This window comes from Hirundo rustica, chromosome 3 (genome assembly GCF_015227805.2).
Source record: "Hirundo rustica isolate bHirRus1 chromosome 3, bHirRus1.pri.v3, whole genome shotgun sequence".
Classification (NCBI taxonomy): Eukaryota; Metazoa; Chordata; class Aves; order Passeriformes; family Hirundinidae; genus Hirundo; species Hirundo rustica.
This window is the reverse complement of record NC_053452.1, coordinates 21,796,804-21,816,505: the sequence shown is the minus strand read 5'-3', so window position 1 is coordinate 21,816,505 and position 19,702 is coordinate 21,796,804. Positions and strand designations below refer to the sequence as shown.

The 19,702-nt window shown below is 36.1% G+C and overlaps 1 protein-coding gene across 1 annotated transcript in view; it reads right to left on the bottom strand.

Annotated features, from left to right (window-relative positions):
- USH2A (usherin) overlaps nucleotides 1-19,702 on the bottom strand; it is a 391,984-nt gene that overhangs the window by 271,421 nt on the left and 100,861 nt on the right. The window contains exons 19-21 of the mRNA XM_040059986.2: nucleotides 19,505-19,662; nucleotides 18,087-18,231; nucleotides 7,993-8,223 (exon numbers count right to left, since the gene is read on the bottom strand). Coding sequence (XP_039915920.1) covers nucleotides 7,993-8,223; nucleotides 18,087-18,231; nucleotides 19,505-19,662 — 534 coding nt within the window. The remainder of the gene's footprint in view (nucleotides 1-7,992; nucleotides 8,224-18,086; nucleotides 18,232-19,504; nucleotides 19,663-19,702) is intronic.

The window sequence follows — 19,702 nt, the reverse complement described above, 5'->3', positions numbered from 1 at the left end:
CCACTCTACTCAGTGCTTGTCAGGCCATACCTGGAACATTATGTTCAGTTTTGGTTTCCACTGTGCAAAAAAGATGTGGACAGACTAGAGAGTCCAGAGAAGGGTAACAAAGATGATTAAAGGATTGGGTAGCCTGTCAAATAAGGAAAGACTAAGAAAATTCAGCCTTGAGAAAAGAAGGACCAAGAGAAACCTTATCACCACTTTCCAGTATTCAAAGGGTGGCTACATGGAACATGGAGAGTCCCTTTTTACAAAGCCTTTTACCTGGAAAAGACAAGGAGTAATAGGTACAAGTTATTCCTCGGGAGAATCCAACTGGACACAAGATGAAAAATTTCACAATGAGCCAGCCACTGCAATAATGTTTCCAAGGAGTGGTGGATTCCCCTGCCCTGGACACTTAAGATTCAGCTGCAGAGTATTGAGCCATCTTGCCTAGATTATGCTTTTGCCAAGAAAGGTTGGGCCAAATTTTTTTTTTTTGGGGGGGGGGGGGCTATTATTTCTCATTAAATCCCTCTCTGAAAAATGACTTTGGGATATGTTTGTTATACCAGCACATAAGAATCTCACAAAAATCTTATAAAGTACTGAAGTACTGGTATGGAAGACTCACAATTGTTCTAGCAAATGAAAACCATTAGAAATAGACACTTTTCTTTAACATATCTCTACATTATCTGGTATTTAAGTTTGAGAATTTCCAGAAGCATTCATACATTCACTCCAAAAGGTGACCATCCACTGGACCATTCATTTCTGTGTTCAAACCTGCTTCACATTCTTTCTTTGATCTGTATTATTTACTTTGACAGAAGTGAAATCAGCCTCCATTTAACACAGAGTACATGGATCTCTAGCATGCTAAGCTTTCAAGTGATGCCTGATACCTTCTACTCTCTCCTTTATCTTTATTTTTTAAAAATTAAATAAACATCATGCCTTTGTGAAGTTTCTATCTTATAGCTTTTTCATTTTGTTTGCCATTTTCAGCAACTTTTATTTCTTAAATCTCTCTCAACAAGTCCCTCCATTTTGCAGCCTTTCTTAGGTGTGCACAAGCACAAAAGGAAGCCCAGAAGATGTCACGCCTGAAGCAAAACAGCACTTCCATAACTGTTTCTTCTGCTAATTCTTAGGCTTGGCACCTGCAGAAAGAATGCCTACTACATTCCAGAACAGTGAATCATGTTTGCACAGAATTAGTAAAAGCCCGGTTGTGGAAAACTGGGGAAGAGAATTGTGGAAAAAGGGGAAGAACTGCTCTTTTAAAAATAGTCATCTTGTGTGTTTGTGATAAGCAAAAGACCCAATTCTATAACTGGGCTTTTGCACAGACAGATGAAACTATGATCTAGTCTAGGAAAGGGTCTTTCCACTGGCACGTTAATATAATAATGGGAAATCTCCGGCTTTTACAACTTCCATTGCACAATACTACTGTGTTCTCTAAAAGTTACCATGCACAAGCAGAAAAAACTGGTTTTAACCATGCAGTGCAGAATGCACAACACTGACAAAAATCTATTTTGGCACTAAAGCCAAGAAGATGCAGAAAAAACCCCATATTGTCCTTGTATGCCCAAAGCTAGTGCTGCATAGTGGACCTGCTAAAATACAAGAAGTAAACATGAAAAATAATACACAAGGTGAGTTCCTTCTTTTCTTCTTCTTTTCTGCAGTGGCTACAATTGGAACAAAACAAAAAAAAAAAAAAAAAAAAAAAAAGGAAGAAAAAGCAGCTACTTCATACTGATAGAAAGTATGTCAGTGCCTAAAAAACCAGCTCATCTTAGTGAAAATATTACCCCTGTAACACTGGCAAGGTCAGCATCAGCTTGGCTTATTTGTTGCCTAAGTCCCTGTTGTGCATGTTCAAAAATGTTTTAAGTTGTTTTGTTCATAAAGCAGCAGAGTTCACTTTGTTGTGCTGGATCACTCCTTTTTCTCTATATGCAGCTCCTCTCTCACTCCCTATCTTTAGGCTTCTTGGGATTCAAAAGGAAGAAAGGAAGGAACGAGTTTTTCAAGATGAAGCTCTGAATTCATTTTAAGTACGAAGATAAAATTCTGCCTAAAATCTCTGTGCAAACAGTTCTCAGGCAGAAAAAAAGGATGGTTCTCTTTCTTCCTAAAGCCAGCCACTTGACGTTGATATAGAAGATCTTTATCTTTCTTTTACAGAAGATGAAAATGTGGGTTCAAATCATTCTTTTGTGAAGACAAGAGGAGAAAATATAAGGAGATGGCATAAAAATTAAAAGCATTTCTAAGGACAAGTCCTGTGGCAACAACCTAGACAGAAAGGACACAACAAAATGCGAGTTCTCCAAGAGCTTTTTGGTGTATGATTTAATAAAACTCTGAAAAATGACTGGCAATATTAAAAGTTCCCTGACAAAAAGTATGTTCTTCAAGTCCACAAAACAAATGTGCTCTCTTTCTTTCTTTCTCTCAGAGTATTCAAAAGCTTCTTTCTTTATCTCAGAGTATTCAAAAGCTTGGAGTAAGAATTTCTTTTATAATAGTTTCTTCCTCAGAAAATCTTGTTTACTTTCTTCAGTTCAATGTAATGAAATAAAAAGGCGGATTCTTCAAAAGCTATGAAAAATTGCCAGCCAAGTGACAAAGAATACATAAAGCCAAACTAAGCAAAAAGGTCAGATTTCTCTCCTCTTCCTCTCTCTCTCCATCTTTTTGGTATAAGGCTGAAGCAAACAAATTTAACTGCATTTGTTGTGAAGTTGCGTCTATAGATTAGGGAATCCTTCCCATCAGTCTGGAGAAATAGATGGACCACAGGTTGCCTATAAAAGTGAGTGAAAAAACTGGCTAAACAGCAGGACTCGAAGGCTTGTGACAAGTGGCACAAAGCCCAGTGGGCAGCATTTACAACAAACTGGTACTGGGACCAATTCTGTTTAACATTTCTATTCATTCAAATAGATCCCAGGCAATGGGATGGAGTGTGCTGTCAAAAAGTTCAGAGGCAATTAAAAAAATAAAATTAAGGGCTGCAGTGGATACATTGCAACACAGAGAAATCTTAGCAGGCTGGAGAAACCTTGTGAAATCCATAGATGCTAATGCAAGCCCTACAGTGCAGTTTTGGGTACCCTGGCATTAAAAAAAAAAAAAAAAAAAAAAAAAAGTAACCGGCAGGCTGGAACAAATCCAGTGACACCAAGATAGCCAAGGGGCCAAAGTACATGACATTCAACAAGAGGCTGAGAGAATACCATGGAAGGATGAAGGAAATTACTGCCTTCTTCTATTACCTCCCCAAAGGATCTAAATAAGATGAAGACACTTTTTTGGACCTCTTCAGTGACAGAACAAAAGGCAATGGATATGAGCTCATATGCAGAAAATGTTGTATAGATATAAGGGAGAAAAGTAAACCAAAAGCTGAGTCAAACTGGAACAATATTTGGAAAGATACTTAGCTACATATGGAGAGAAAACTCAACCAGACAAAGGCCTAAACAGGTCTAGCTGGACTCAATATGAGCAGGAAGACCAGATGACTTCATTTCAACACTAAATTATTACATTCTTCTGAATTAGTGATTAAAATTAATTTCTAACCAACTCAAATCATTAGTTGTATAAAAAAATACTAGGAAATATCTAAAGAAGAAAAATAAAATAGAAGCAAAACTTGTTCAACTCATGCAACCTTCCCTCTACACAGAAAACTGTCAGTCAGGAAAAAAAAAGAAAAAAGGCAGCTCTTTCCACCTAAAAGTTATTTGGTGGAATGAACATCTTTCCCAGTTTCATTGAGTTAGTCTGAGTTTATAACAGGATATATGTTTGGAAAACATTCTTAGAGGTCACAGAAACAATCCACTTACTCCAAAGCAGAATCAATTTTACCCAGGTTATTCCTGACAAATGTTCATCCAAATGTTCTTTAAAATCTGCAGCGTCAGAGCTTTCATTTCTTTCTCACAACAATGAATTTGTGTGCTCAACTAGCCTGAATCTTTTAGAAAAATATGCAACCTACCTTGCTGTATTTTAAGTTTATTATGAGTGCATTGCTACTTTACTCACAGTAAACACAAAAAGTTCATTCTCTTCTTTTAAACTACAAATTTTTATGTGTTTTTACATCATTATCCTTTCTCCTTTTAGTCTTCATTTTTCTAAATTACACCATTTTCTCTGGCCTCTCCTCTTACATTGTTTTCGGACCTCTAATCCTGTTCATTTTCTTGGTGTTCAGTCATAATGCATCCCATAAGGTTCTGCTGGGGTGCTGTAAAAGTCCTGTCTATTTGGCTTCACAAACTAATGAAAATATCTGCCCCTTTGACCAACTATCAAATGTTTGCTCAAGATCCTGTGGAGTGGAATTTGTTTTACATTACTGCACAGAGAGTTCACTGAGATGAAGAGCTATGGGGAGATCCGACACCAAATGACCACAGCCATTCTCAGCACTTCTGCCCAGAACAAATGTAAACGATGCTTGTGCAGTGTTCCATGGCAAACTCACTAAGAAACATCATTACTGGAAAGATTCTAGACTCTGAGAAATGTCTGTGTATCTGAGCCAGAATCTGGCAGTAAAAACACTAGCACAGATATAAATATTTTTTTAAGTACACATTATTAACACCACTTTACAACACTAAAAATGTCATTTAAAAAAAAAAAAAAAAAAAAAAAAAAAAAAAGAAGGTTCTCCTTGTAATGCTTAATATATTTAAGTCTTACCTCATACAGTTATTTTCTAATTATTACAGAGCTGAATACACATCATGTAGAGGTTAGCAAAGATTACATAGTCCAGGCAAGACATACTTCTTTTTAAGTGTATTATCCTATTTCAGAAAACTTGGAATCAAACAAGGCCAAACACAAAACTTTTTTCAGAGCAGACTGCATTGTGATCAATATTACATGAATAATTTTCTTTCAAAACAAGTAGCATCCAAGAAGAATGACATTTGAACTCCAAGCTTGCCTGTTCTACACTGTTTAAAATAGATATTACTTCTTTTCATGACAAGAGAACCAGAAAGGCAAACTCAACAGTGGTACTGCAGCATTCTGACTCCAGACTCACAGCTACAGCACACAAGCTGGACCAATAAAAGCAAACCACACAAAATAAATAATTTGTAAATTTGTTCCAGCCAGCTCTAGAGGTCCTTTTAAGTATAAAGACCTACATTAAGTTGAATCTGAACTTAAGCTCCCCATACATTAAATCACAACACTGTTGTCTCATGGGGAAGATATGAAGATAAACACCTAAATACCGCAATTTTCAGAGTGATGGGAGATGGATGAATTCCTTAGCTAAAGGAAGAATACTAACTGCTCTCCTTTGCCTTGTGGTATTTTGATAGCATCAACAAATGCTGTTGTATCTAAGAACTTCAGGGAATGCAAATAAGTACTAAAAATCAAGTACATTTGGGAAATGATATTATACATGGCTAAAACACTTCTTCATATATTGAAGAGCTGAACAGTTGCATGTGGACAGTTCCAGCAGAAAAAAAGTCTTTTTACTTAAATTCCTCTCATCCGATGTGTACTCAGGACACATCTCCCTGTGCAGCTGGAGGCTTTGTTACAGACAGGACACTGCTTAGTGCAGCCAGTGTTTATTGAATAATTTATTTTTTTTTTAAGATGATTTTGGAAAAATTCCCAGAAAATACATCTGCCCCTATTACTTGCACCTTGGACTGTAAGACCAGCCAGGGAGGTAGTGAGGACAACTGCATTTATTAGCAATGAATAAACTGATCAATCTTTTTCTGGATTAACAGTGGGAGATCCCAGACACACCGGGATGTATCTGTCTGCTGACTGACACATACAAGCTGGCACACTTTTGTGTCAAAAATGTACACAGCTGCATGCACACTAAAGCTGTTCCATCCATAAAACCCAATTGCCAACTGCTTGTCTTCAGAAATGGGTAATAAGAGAGGGTCACCACAACAAAACAACTGCAGAGTGCTGTTAAAGAGTATTTTTCATCCCCTTAAGTGTCTGTCTTTGCAAACTCTCCTGGATTTGCTATCATTTCCCCTCCATCATGTTTTGGAAGAAGGACAGATGACCTACTTAGAAAAACCCAGATTTATATTTCTCAAAATCGTTATTGAGTTGCCAAACCTGAACTACACATTTTTAGGTACCAAACGTAGACTAATTTAATCTGATTGTCAGTCATTACTAGCAGATGTCTGGACAAATTGCCTAGTGTGTTTTAGTTCTAGGATGTCTCCACATACTCTGACTAATAGCTGGTAGAAGAGAAAGAACAACCGAAAGCTATGATAAATTATATTTATCCATACAGGGCTATCAGCCATCAGTTGCCAATATGAAGGGAGTTTTATTTTAGCATCTCCCAACCTACTGTCCAAACTCTCTCAAATCATCTCAGCCATCACAATAAACTTTACTCAAGACATAAGTCTCAGCTTATGGAGCAGAACTAAACCTCAGAGTGAATTGAAATAGGGTAGATTGGTGTTGCGCTTGCTTGGTTACAAATAGTCACAACTGACAACAGAAGAAACATATCGATGGGGTTTTTTCTAAATATACAGTAAAGGGTGCAAACTGATGTCAGGAAAACCATTGGGCAATTTGGATGAGGAAAGGAGCCCAACAGCTGTTCCTACAGATTCCCACACAGAGACAGGTTGTGCCAGTCAACACGGTGTCAATATTTAACGAACACATTATCACTTTTTATTATTATTTATCCATCAAATAAGTACCTAGCTAGGAAAAAAAAAAAAGGTGAAGTCATCTTCCCGTTTGCTTTTTTTTTTTTAAGTCAGATTCAATGAGTGACCATAGAGCAGCAAGATGCTGATTTCTGTTTTAAACAAAACCTGAATTTGCACATACACATTTGCAAGTACCAAAGTGCTCAGACTTCCTTGCCAGATTACCTGTGGTGACCCTGAAGACAAGGAATGTCAGCTGAGTGCTCTTCAAAGCTTCAGCATTCTTAATTGTGTCAACAGTGCTGCACTGTTTTTGCAGCCCTTCTCTCTCTTAACAAACAAGGCTTAGTACCATGCTAAGTTGTGTCACTGCCACTGGCGTGGCCCCAGCACCATCAGTGTGCTAGTTAATGCCTGCTCTTACAGTTACCTAGATTCCTTTTGGGTTTCCCCTGCCTGCTGTCATTCTCGTGACCTGAGATAAATATACATGAGCACATCTTCTATGCATTATTTTAAGTCTTCAGCTCTGCTGTTTTTTCTTTTAAACACTCACACTTCATGCACAGAAATGCAAGATTTCTCTTACAGACGACTACAACATCTCAAACATGCAGTCTGGTTCATTTTTGCAAAAAACGTACTGTCTACATGTTTGTGTTATCCCAGAAGTCAAGACGTCAGCAAATTATGAGAATCACAGAAAAAGGACATAGGTCTGCTTCAATCTGAAAATCACCTGGTTCTAAAGTAAAGTAACTAATCAAGAAAAAAGAGAGAACACTCAAAGGCCCAGAAACAGTGGAATTCTGTCAGAGTGGAAGGTTCTTCTCTTTCCTTAACAAAACAAACAGGATCACAACACAAATGCTCTGAACCTGGAAGGCAGAGCTTTTTGAATGCTTATGCAGCGCCAGGAATCCTCAGAAAGGATACATCTTAGCACTCACAGCAAATTAATTAAAACATTTTTACCCCAGGACAATAAATAAAATCTTATATTTATAACACAGAAACAAGTCAAATATGCAGCAACATTCACTGTCAGGTACATCTCTCTGTCCAAGCATGAGGCAATAAAAAACCCACAAGTCCAATGACTTGCACAGACTTTTCAAGTGAGAATCACAATAGCCCATACATCACCAATCATTACATTACTTTAATAAATTAGAACCTACCTGTTTTAACATAAAAGTTTCATAGAACATGATACCAAATGGTAAAACAAATGCAGAGTACAATCAGTACGTTTTCTAAGTAATTTAAACTCATTTACCTGTAAAGTAAGTATTGGTGGGGAGAATGGAACTTGCAAATCTGTAATATCCATTTCCTGGAAAACGGATCCCTTTTGTTACTTCTATATTCATTGTAGCTAAAGATGAATCCATCCTTTCCACCTGGTAGATGGGAGAAGGCCCATTAAGCTCTCCAGGTTCATTCCAAATTATCTTCACTGTTGTGCTGTTTATTGCTTCCACAAGAGGAGCGCTAAGTTTTCTTGGAGCTGTGGATAAAAAAAGTTATCTAGGTATCATTGTACATAATATTTGGGGAATTATTTATTGCACATAGCATAATCTTCCCAAAACATCCTGTTTCATTTTCTGATCTTAAGAATAAACACAGATATCCATAGAAGCTTAATTAGGAGAGGAAAAAAACCTCAAAAAATATTCTTAATCTTTATGAGAAACTTACTTTCAGTTGCACAAGAAGTACTTTGTTTCTTCAGTCTTTAGACAAATGTCTCTATAATTATATCTAAAATATTTTTGTTCATAATCTTTGAGAATACTGATCAACATCTTCATAAAAAGTATATTTGGATTCCTTCCTTCCTTCATGGGCCACTAACGCCAAACTCCCTGTAAGTGTGCATCTGTATGACTTTCACAAGTAGATGTGAGCAAAAATCCAAAGGAGAATTTGAAGAGTTATAGCTCTTTTGACATCTCAGTATGGTACATGACAACAGGGGACTCTTGCCACTGGACTTATCCTCACCAGGGGGAGCAGAACAGCTCTCTGTCCACAGTCCTGCAGGCCCATTTGGTTGTTCTCATGATGTGCACATCCAACAGCAGTTTGTGTTCAGATAATTATTCACTTCAAGAAAACTACCCTTTCTAATTTTTATCCAATTCTGGTGCAGAAAAGGTCTCCAAACAAGACAGTTTCCACGAAGGTAGCAGCATAAGATAGTTTTACATTATAGGATGATCCTCCTACTGTTAAACCCAATACTTTGATATTCTTTTAAACACTCTGGTAACATTACTAACTAAACTTATTCATTTTTTTAAATAAAATACAGTACAGTAAGCCACTGGAGGGCAGCATGAATTGTTTGGATAATGACATGATGGTGGAAAGAAATGGACCATCACTGAAACAATAGAAGACATCATCTGGAGAAGTATGAGAACACTTTGCTAGGTACAGAATCTATATACATCTTACCTTGCTTTACCTGATAAAGGGAAGGATTTAACAACAGGAACTTCATTTGTGCCCAGGAAGCGAAATACAATGACAACTTGTAAAAATTACGTGTTCCCATAATGACACAGTAAAGAGCAATAAACGCCTTTCAAGAGCAATAAAATCTGAATTAAAATATAGGCTTTCAAAATCTGACACACTGCTTCACAGTCCAGCATTGTCCATAGCATGAGTTCTTTGGAGAAGAAGAGATTGCTTCATTTAAAATGAATTAATAACATCCTTTTAAACATTCCTGCGTTTCCAAGATCATTATTATATTTTTCATTTTTGCTATTTGCCAGTAGTATATTACTTCTTTCTTTCTTCTTTTTCTTTGTCTCCCATACCCCATAACTTGATAGATATTCTTCTTGGAGAAAGCAGGGAGTGGAGGAACTGGGAAACTGCCAAAGGCACTATGTGCTGTAAATTCCTGCTTAGGTATCATTTATGACTTCACAATCTAATTAGTATCTCACGCGATCGTAGAAATTTACAATGTCAAAATTGAAGTAATGCAGTGTGAGGTCATAAGCTTCCCTGAATAAGTAGGGCACAGCACTAATGAATAGTGGTATTAATGCACAAGTTTAAATAGAAAACATGGCTTAACAATCAAAACTTCACCTCTGAGGGAACCAGCCTACGTCAGCATTTTAAATGCAAACTGAAGAGGTTGAGCCCTCCAGTTCAGATTACTGATAGCAAAACAGAAAGGCTAAAATTCATCATTTTTAAAATGCATGCAGCTGACTAATACTCATGACAATAACTACATCTTCCTTTAAAGTCTAATATTAATAAACGGCAGTTATTTGGACCATAATTATGGCATCTCTGATACCCAAACCTGAAGCTTTTATGGGGCTTATGCAATTAACTACTTAAATGCATCGTAACACTTGCTTCTCTGACAGGGAAGTATTGATTTTTTAATCATTTTCCAGTCTCCTCTAGCACAAATAAATGTACTACAGTTACAGTTAATGCACTGTGTACACGCATTAAACACTGGCATGACACAATTTATTATTTTGTGATATATGGAACACAAGACTACCCTTTCAGAAAGTAACATCCTTGCTACAGCACTAATATTTTAACTAGTCTCCTTGATGCTTGAGAATTCTTGCGCATCAAGACAGAAGCACACTGTACAGAATAGCTCACATAAGTATATAAAAACCAAAAATAACAAAAATACCAACTGCACACAAAACCAGAAGGTCTTGAAATAAATCTGTAGCACTAGCCCAGCAGGATGCTAAATGCTGAAATTAAAAATATTCAACACTAAAAGATACAGTATATATTTTCCTAAAGGTGTCACTGTGGTACCTGTAGCTACTTTCTGAAAGATGAATCGAGTATAATTTTACCCATTTAATTTCTTTTTTAGCCACGTTCTGTTAAAACACATCTGTCAAAAAAATGAGCATACCACATTTTAGTGGGTTCAAAGTCACATTTTTGTGTATTTTAATTATGTAGTTTTAATGTCTTGCTATATAATACATATTTAATGTATTATAAGACTAAAACAGTATTTAAAAGCCCATGATTGCTTCATGCCATTGTGTAGCAGAGGGCACAGAAAAGACCAATAAAGACAGATGGTCCATACAGCTTATGCTGAAGTCATATATCTAAATATAGATGTTGCTACACAGGTCATTACAGATATGCCTTTCCCATGTGTTTATGCACACACGTGTACACAAAAATGAAGTTGGTAAGTAAAGAGCAGTTAATTTTGTTTTGTTTGAAATAATATCATTTTAGTTTTAGGCTCGAAGACAGATGCCAGCATTTCACTCTGAACAGATGGTAATTCCATCTAATAGTGCATCTCTGTATTAGTAAGGTCTGTTGTGTATACAAACAGTAATAAACACTAGGTAAGGATCAAAATAAATTTTAATTGTTGACATTAAATTCTGGCAGCCATGGTTCTAAGGATACAATACTGCTTTCTCAAGTCTGTCAGGTTTACTAATACAACCGCTAAAGCTTTTCCATACTCTGCCAGATTCTTGTCCCAGGAATAACATATTTACACTGTAGCTAAATTTCACAGGCTTACATATGTTAGAGTAACTTCTGCTCAGCTTACTGTAGGTAGGTATTTGTGTACTCTTCCACCGAAACCCTCAAGTAGACACTGAATGCTTCAGAAAGGTAACAGCAACGAAAAGTATACAGATTTTAACTGTTGAATCCCAAATGCATATGTACAAAATAAAAGATAAAAAATGCCAAATTCGAGGACTAAAAGTTACAGAAAAAATCTTTTTCTTCTCTTATTGGTGTTTACCTTGCAGGTAAAATTGCACACCTCACTGTGGGTCATACATTTCATTTTCAGTTCCAGTAATTAGTCCAGAGGACCTCAAGTCTGCCATTGCATTTCAGGTGTGTTCTCTTTTTCTGCACTTCACAATGGTATCAGTCATTTTAATGGTAAACAAGTCAAGCAATAATACCTACATCTTCTGACAATATTTTGAGTTTTAAGAAATTCTTTAGAGTCCATTTGAGACTCCTTTCCCAAAAAAAAGGGTAAAAACCACCCACAGTGGACATCAAAAGAAAATTTAATAACTTGGATACGTTACAATCATATTTTCTAAAATAGATGTAATCCACTGTATTTTTTAAAAATCATGAAAAATATATTGCTTCCACCATATGGGACAACCAACGACTCACCAACCGATTTAAGATGCAGCATATTGAGCTGACCATATGTTACAGTGCTGTTGAATGGCTGAGTGATTCATGCCCGTCACATTCTAGTATATCAATTAAAGCTCCTTGAAGTCTGCATGATTTGTGTCTCTGTTATTAAACCCTGCTAATTCATCCCACTTACACATCTGTTATAAATCTCTAGGAGTGCTGCATGATTCATGGCAATCTGTGAGCATGGTACAGCAAATTCTTCTCCTTGTAATTAACAGTAAATTGTTTTACTGCCATGCAATGAATTTTTCAGTTATATTGCAAATGAACTCCTAAATGCACGGTTCTTTCCTAAGAACTGACTTATATTATTAGGCAATTAAAAAGTATTGCTTTGAACCAAAAGCTTTTAATCAAGAGGAATGCAACTTAAACACAGCTTAAAAATGTTGCAAATTTGACGGAGACGAAAAAGAACAAACTGAGCTGTTTTGAGCTATTTGCTGGTATAATATGTGGTTGGTAGAGAGAAGAAACAAATAACTTTTAATTCCCTACTGATTCCCTGAAACTCAAAGAGCAGTTTAACTACAGCTTGAACACTTGGCAAGACAAGTTTGAGCAGATTCTATTTATCTCAGAAGTTACTTAAGTCATCTGTCATTATGAAATTTCTCAGATTACTTTACACTTTTCTAATTGTAAAACAGCGTCTTTATTCTTGGAATAAATAATTGGATAATTAGCCAAGCTGAATCATCAGAGGATTCCAGTGCTGCTCAAGTGTTCTTGTCAAAGGTGAAGCAAATTCATTTCAGCTTTGCCTCTGTAGCTTTCTGAAGAGGCTTTGATTTTTTTTCCGGTTACATTCTTGGCAGCAGCCTCAAATTCATGAGTCCATACATCAAGTCAGTAGTTTAACAACAAATGAAATTAAATTCAAAGAAGGGAAACTAATTGAAGGACAGCAACAAAAGTGTTTGGTAATGTGCTTTTTAATATGGCATGCCACATTTGCATGATAATTTTTCCTTTTTAGCATGGAGCAGAAAGTGACTCGCTTAATGAGGGATTATTCAAGACAGGAATGAACAAAATGCATTCATAACTAAGAACAAAGATTGTATTATGAAACGGAAACAGGCAACTGCCGAGAAGTAACTGGATGATTGGTTTATGCATTATGAATAAAAAGGTAGAAAAATATTTATATTAGTATTCACTAATGACTATATATACAAGATTGTTGTAATTAAAATTATAAATTAACATATTAAGAGTGCTTGTTTAATCACTTTGGGTCCTATTCACAATGAAGAGACTTACGTACATGCATGCAAAACAATCTGTGTTTCCAGGCCAGCAGCAAATGGCTCTCATATTTCTCTTCTGTAACAAAGGAAACTATACATTTCTTACTACTTGCTTAATGGGTATTGGTGATTTTAAAATCGAGGCATAGCCTTTTTTAGAAAAGCCATCTATGACAGACATAAACAAATGAGGTTTTTGAAAAGGATCTGCATCGGACCTTATTCACGAATGGAAAAAAATGGACAAATTACTCAGATGAAAAGGGTAATCAAAAAGAAAATAACAAGGAGTATAAGGCAGCCCAGAATTACCCCAGCAAACCCAGAGGCAAATCCAAACCCCCAAATACAATTGGTTGAGAAGTCTGCCAAGAGGCCAGATGCAGCTGGTGCTGGAAGAATATCTTCTACAAATTAGCTTCTGAACCCTGTAATTGCCATCAAAAGCAAAAGATCAGGGATACAATGTGCTGGGGTAAGTGGCAGCAATCACAAAGCAAATACTTTTCTATGTCTTAAAAAGTGCTTTTTAAACCTTTTTTTTTTTTTTTTTTTTTTTTTTTAATGAGGGCAAAGGAAAGGCAAAGTTAATTACAAGAAATAAGCTTAGTCACATAGCAGCTAATGAAACATAGCTGTATAGATTATTTAAGGCAAACTTTGACGATATGATTTGAGATCAGTAACATAAGCAATTGTACTGGTCAAAGTATTCACATGGTTAATTTCATCCTGCTGAAATGACAGAAACTAATGAGAATAAAATGGCATTTCTCTGCCACTGAAAAATTCTGAAAACATGTATGTTTTTTATTGGTAATTCATAATTTCATGCAGACACGTTGTCACAAAAAGAAACTTTCAAAGGACCAGGTCTCTCACTGGTACCAGCTAGTAGAGTTCTATAAGTACCAGTTCAAAATCCTATGTTAGAGAAAATCATGCAACAAAAAGTGGTTTTGAAATTTAAAAAAAAAAAAAAAAACAAAAAAACCCCACAACAACAACAAAAAAAAACGCCTAAGACCTAGTAAAAACAACAGGCTGAATGCCATTCTCAAAAATAAATAGGAATTTGAACATGGCAGAGCCCAGAGACAAGAAGTAAAATTTTGCTCTAAGTATTGAGATGAAAAACATATAATTAGTACCCAGTATTGTTCTCAGTTACATACACGCAGATCCACTTGATCTTGAGAAAGCACAGACAAAAACAAAGCTCAAATTGGATCTCAAATTTGCAAATAAAGTATCAACAATGAACTTTTGCCTCATCTATCAGCCAAGGATTTCAGCAGCATGCACACAATATTGCAGCCCATAAAAGTATTTCAAATACCACAAGGACAGCGGAAGGTGCAGCACCTTAATTTACCATTTAGAAGACTGATTATAAAGTATGAAACACTTTTTAATTAATTGCATATTTAAACGTCTGCTATTTATGTATTTGTATCTGAACAGACCAAATTGAGGTTCTCTTTCTGTCCAGTCACCTTCTCTTTGAGTAACAGTGATGGGTAATTCTCTCCTATTACCTTCCTATGATTGTTTTGATCTTTTATCCTGGTACTGTATTTACACTAACATCTTCCAACACTTTTTAACCATTCTTGGAGAATCAGGCTTAACAGTTCTTTTATTTAGCTCACCCTCCTGGCTTCATATGCATTTCTAATACTCAACCTTTTTATAAAATAACTCCATTCTTAGCAATTTTATTTGGTTTTCTCACACTCTCTCCTCCCATTCTTCTGATGTCTTCTTTATTACCATTTACAAACATCGTGGGTGTATGTACTGGTGAGGAGGAGTGATTTTGGCAGTCTGACAGACACAAGGACATATGGTCAATTTGAGTTTTCTTTCACTCTACTCCTGCAAAACTACACATGAGATACTCCCAGTACAGATGCCTATATTGAACCAAGTTAGAATGAATCCACTCATTAAGTTTGCTTCTGGATTTTAATCAGTCATAGTCCAAGAGACTTCTCATTGAAAAACCAGCAGACTCTTCCTGATGCTTCTGCACCCTTGGATGGTATCCTTAAATTCTGCTCCTGCATGAAGAAGTCTCTTTTCTTTGTCTTTTCAATCTTATCTCAAAATTCCTTAATTTTCTTCCTCAACAATCTTGTTTCTAGTGATTTCATGCCATTGTTTCTGCCTTTGTTTTAATTATCTGTCTTATTAAGAAAAAATATTAATGAAAAAAGGGAAAAAAAAAAAAAAAAAAAAAAAAAAAACCCCACAAGTTTTCAGAGAAAAAGATTAGGTCTTAAAGAGAATATTTTTTATAATTAGCCTTCAAATTACCCTAATGGAACTGAAAAAGGCTTAAAAATTACTTGAGACTTCTAGTGGCAAATTTTAGAGGTCATTTGCAACTTCAAAAAGAAGCCCCTTGCTAATACACATCTGTTAGACATGAAAAAATCATAGCCACCAAGATACCCATCGATTGAAATGGTCCATGTGATAAACCTGTATACTCCATACACAGAAGGGGAGTAGACTTGGGTTTCCATTATCACTCTCCTCCTCCTCCTGGGGTTCAGAGGAAAAGAATTAGTCTAATTTAGTATAACCTCTAGGCCAACTTGAAACACAATTCAAAGCTCCTGGATTGTGTTACAGTGCAAGGGAACCATCATCCTGGAACACATTTCAGTCAAGACTTCTTCCAAAAAGCTGCCTTTGCCAGGGCATGGAGGGGGTCTGGCATTCAGCCAGGAAAGCCGTCTCTTTGCCAGGGAGACATTCCTCCATAAAAAGGAACACCCCAACAGTCCTAGAAAGACAATTTTAATTTCATTTTTCACTTTTCAATGACATAAAAAGAAAGGGTAGAAATGGACTAAGACTTGATTATCTATTTTTTCAAATGCTGGGGATTGGTTTTCCCAACTTTGTTTCAAGTTCTAACTCCCTTTGATTGTCATCACATAAGTAGCGCTTCTTTTAAATTATCTTTGGAAACAGTTTTACAGAACCTCACAGAACAAAACATGCATGCACACACGCAAAAAGAAAAAAAAAAAAATAGAAACCCCAAACCTCAAACAAAACAAACAAACAAAACCACACACACAAAAAAACCCCTGCATGGATAGGATGAAACAAATATCTCCAGGAACAAAAAACATTGAGTTGTAGAAGACAAAATTGCGTGCAAATGTGAGGTTTTCATTTTTCAGTTTGCCAAAATTTAAGATGTTGCAATGCCATGCTCTTAAAACATAAAAGGAACACAATACCAGACTGATTCTTTTCTTTCAAGGCTTACAGTAGTAAGTAGGAAAAGACTTCACTGCAAAACAGCTAATAAATGGGGACATGCCTGCTATGCTATTTTGTATTCTCCTGTCTTCTCTAATGTGATAGGTTTCTGAGTATTAACACAACCAGGGAGGAGATGGTCATAAACAAGCTGTCAAGCATAACTAAGCTATTCTTCCTGAATCTTTTAATAAATGTATAAATGCAAAGTTGGATCATTTGTAGTAATAAGGTGTGCTGTTTAGGCAATATTTGTTTCCATGGTTATCAGCACAGACTGGAACATCGTTCCACACGGCTGTGTGGATTGAAAAAAGTCATATAAGTAGGAGGCTCTGTATGGCCAGCCTTCCACTTGGAAACAAATAGAAAGGCAACTAAATAAATAGACATGAAGAACTGAGGACAGACTAGAGGCAATATCCCAACACCTTAAATTTCACTTCAGCAGAAAATTTCAGATTTTTTCATGTTAGATGAATTTACATGAGAGAAGTAATTGCAAAGATCATGATCACAACATCCATATAACAACACCACTAACTGCTTAACATTTTTAGTTCTAATTGTTTAACATTTTTATTTAAGCGTTTTAGCTAATATTGTGAAATTAATTAACATGTTTTAAATGTCTATACAAAAGGAAACCACAATGTTAAGTGGTGAGCACTCTTCAAATGACCACCAGTATGTCACATAACATAGGTTTGAGCTTGTATTTATAGTATTAAAGAACCATACTGACTACCTCATTCCAGGAATAAGGAGACTTGTAAAGCTGATATTCCTAATAATTTCTCCCTTAAAACCTCTTGAACTCCTGATGTCCAAGAAGTGAGTTTATGCCAGCCCTTTCTTCAAAATAAGTACAGGCTTTTTTCATCTCTATTCTGGACTGATGTGTATTTTCCCCTAAATCTGTAGACAGTACTTTAAAAATCCATGCCAATACTACTGAAATTAACTTGAAGACTTAAAATGTATTAAGGTGCACAGGAACATACATGCAGTTTCTTTAGCACTGTTCCCATAGATATGTAGTTACATATCTACAAAACAAAATGTCACATCTCAGGGGCTAAATTTTCAAAAAAAGCAGAACCAAAGCATGTATGTTGCTTTTGATTTAGACACACAAATACACTATGTACTTATGTTACTCTTGAAACCATGCAACTCCTCCTACATGTGTTAAGCAAGGCTTTGGCACAGCTGGAGCATTTTATGTTTCTTGTTATGCAAACACACACTGAAAATCCCCAACAACAAATTTACACCTTCTTAGCATCATAAATGAATGAGTGGATGCAGCCACACTTATGTACCTTCACCGTTTAAACAAACATAAACAAAAAACTATACATATCATAACTTGCAACTGAGAGAGCAGTACACAAATCCTGCTGCCATAGCAGAGTACCTTAAGCCTCCACTGAAAACATTTTGGGTTTAATCTGTCAATACAAACAAATAATGATTAAGCAAGTCACTTTGTATTAATACAACACCTACTCCTGCCACTGTGCATCAAACTAGGACCATCATCATGGTATTCATTAGTAAACCATGTGTCAGCTTTGTACTTTGCTACAGATTGTTTCCTTACCAGCTGCCAAGGTTTGCCCCATGCCTGGCTCACTGGTTACACAACCCATTTGATTGCAGAGAGTAACAGTAAAGTTGTACGTCCTGTAAGGTTTTAATCCCGTTGCTACGTAGGAGAGCTCGTGAGCCTCGGCTATATGCAAAACCTGCAAAGCAAACAGATTGGAAGACAACAGTTGGTTAATAACATTTTCATTCCTGTCATTTGATGACATGCTCTCTAATAAGAAACTTGTCGCTGAACTTGCAGATTCCTTCACTCAGACATGAGAAAGCCTGAATAGACCAACTAAGGGAGAGGATTATTTTGGAGAGTCTGAACAAGCTGAGATTTAGGTGATAATACTTCCCATCACACTGTTTTATGAGGTAATAAGCCAGTTCCTGAGTGGATAAATGAGGAAACAAAGTTATTGCCTCATAAAACTGTGTGGTGGTGCAGTTATCACTACAAACAGTGCAGCTACAATTGAGATGACAAAAATGACACTATTAAGTTGTGAAATCTGACCACCATTGAAGGAGTGACATGATTAGCAGGCATTAGGAGGGAGGGGAATAACAAATACCTACAAACACTTGCATCTGCTTTACTTTAACATCAGTATAAGCTATCAGTGGGAGGGGAACTGAATAAACTGTAGCATTTTAGATATCTTTGTTATCAGAGTTTTGTTTTGTTTTTACATGAAGCATCTTGCAAGCCAGTAACCAGAAGCTATAGGCATTTATGTATTGTTACAACAGCCCCAAGAACAGTAGTATCCCCAGCTGATAAGCAAGTAAACTGAGGCCCATCTGTGGCAATACCAAAAGACAAATCAGCTCTGAATGAGAAATACAATAGGAGAACATCAAATCCACTCCCACATAGTGATTACGAATCATGCTTTTGCTCATTCCTAAGCTTTCCACTTACTACTATTGCCATGATGTTTGTCTGCCAAACACAGTAATTCAAACATTACAACAATATTTTAAAGTCACGTATTTTGTGGCTTTTACATGTTTCTTTCCAGTATTTTAGGTTTCCCCACTTGAAAAATTCATCCGGACAAGTACCTTCTAAAGGAAAATGTAGATATCTACAACATGATATGACTTTAAGCATATTAGCAAATACAGCAACAATACAGGAACAGTATATACAAAGACCAAGGTAATTTAAATTTTATTGCACAATCTCATCCCTCCTAAATTTGAATTGCACCTGCTACCGAAAACAAGTCAGATCAGAAAGACAACTTAAAACATAGAAGTAGTATATAATATTACATCAAACCTGTAGGTGGAAAAGTTAGATCAGAGAATACACAACAAAGCAGGGAAAAAATCCATCACAACACCTCAGAGGACGTCAGGTTTTATCAATTTTAGTATTACCAGTTAGGAAAAACTTAATGTAACAAACACTAATACCTGGGAAAATGGTGGCAAAGACCTTTGTTCAGTCATCAAACTGATGCTATACCCCATCACTTCTCCTCTTGACAAATTATCTTCAGGTTTTTCCCATGACACATTAAGGGAATATGGTGAAAGAGGGAATATTGATGGAGATGGCATGAACACTGGGGCTGAAATAAAGTTAAATTAATAATATTCATAAAATAAATG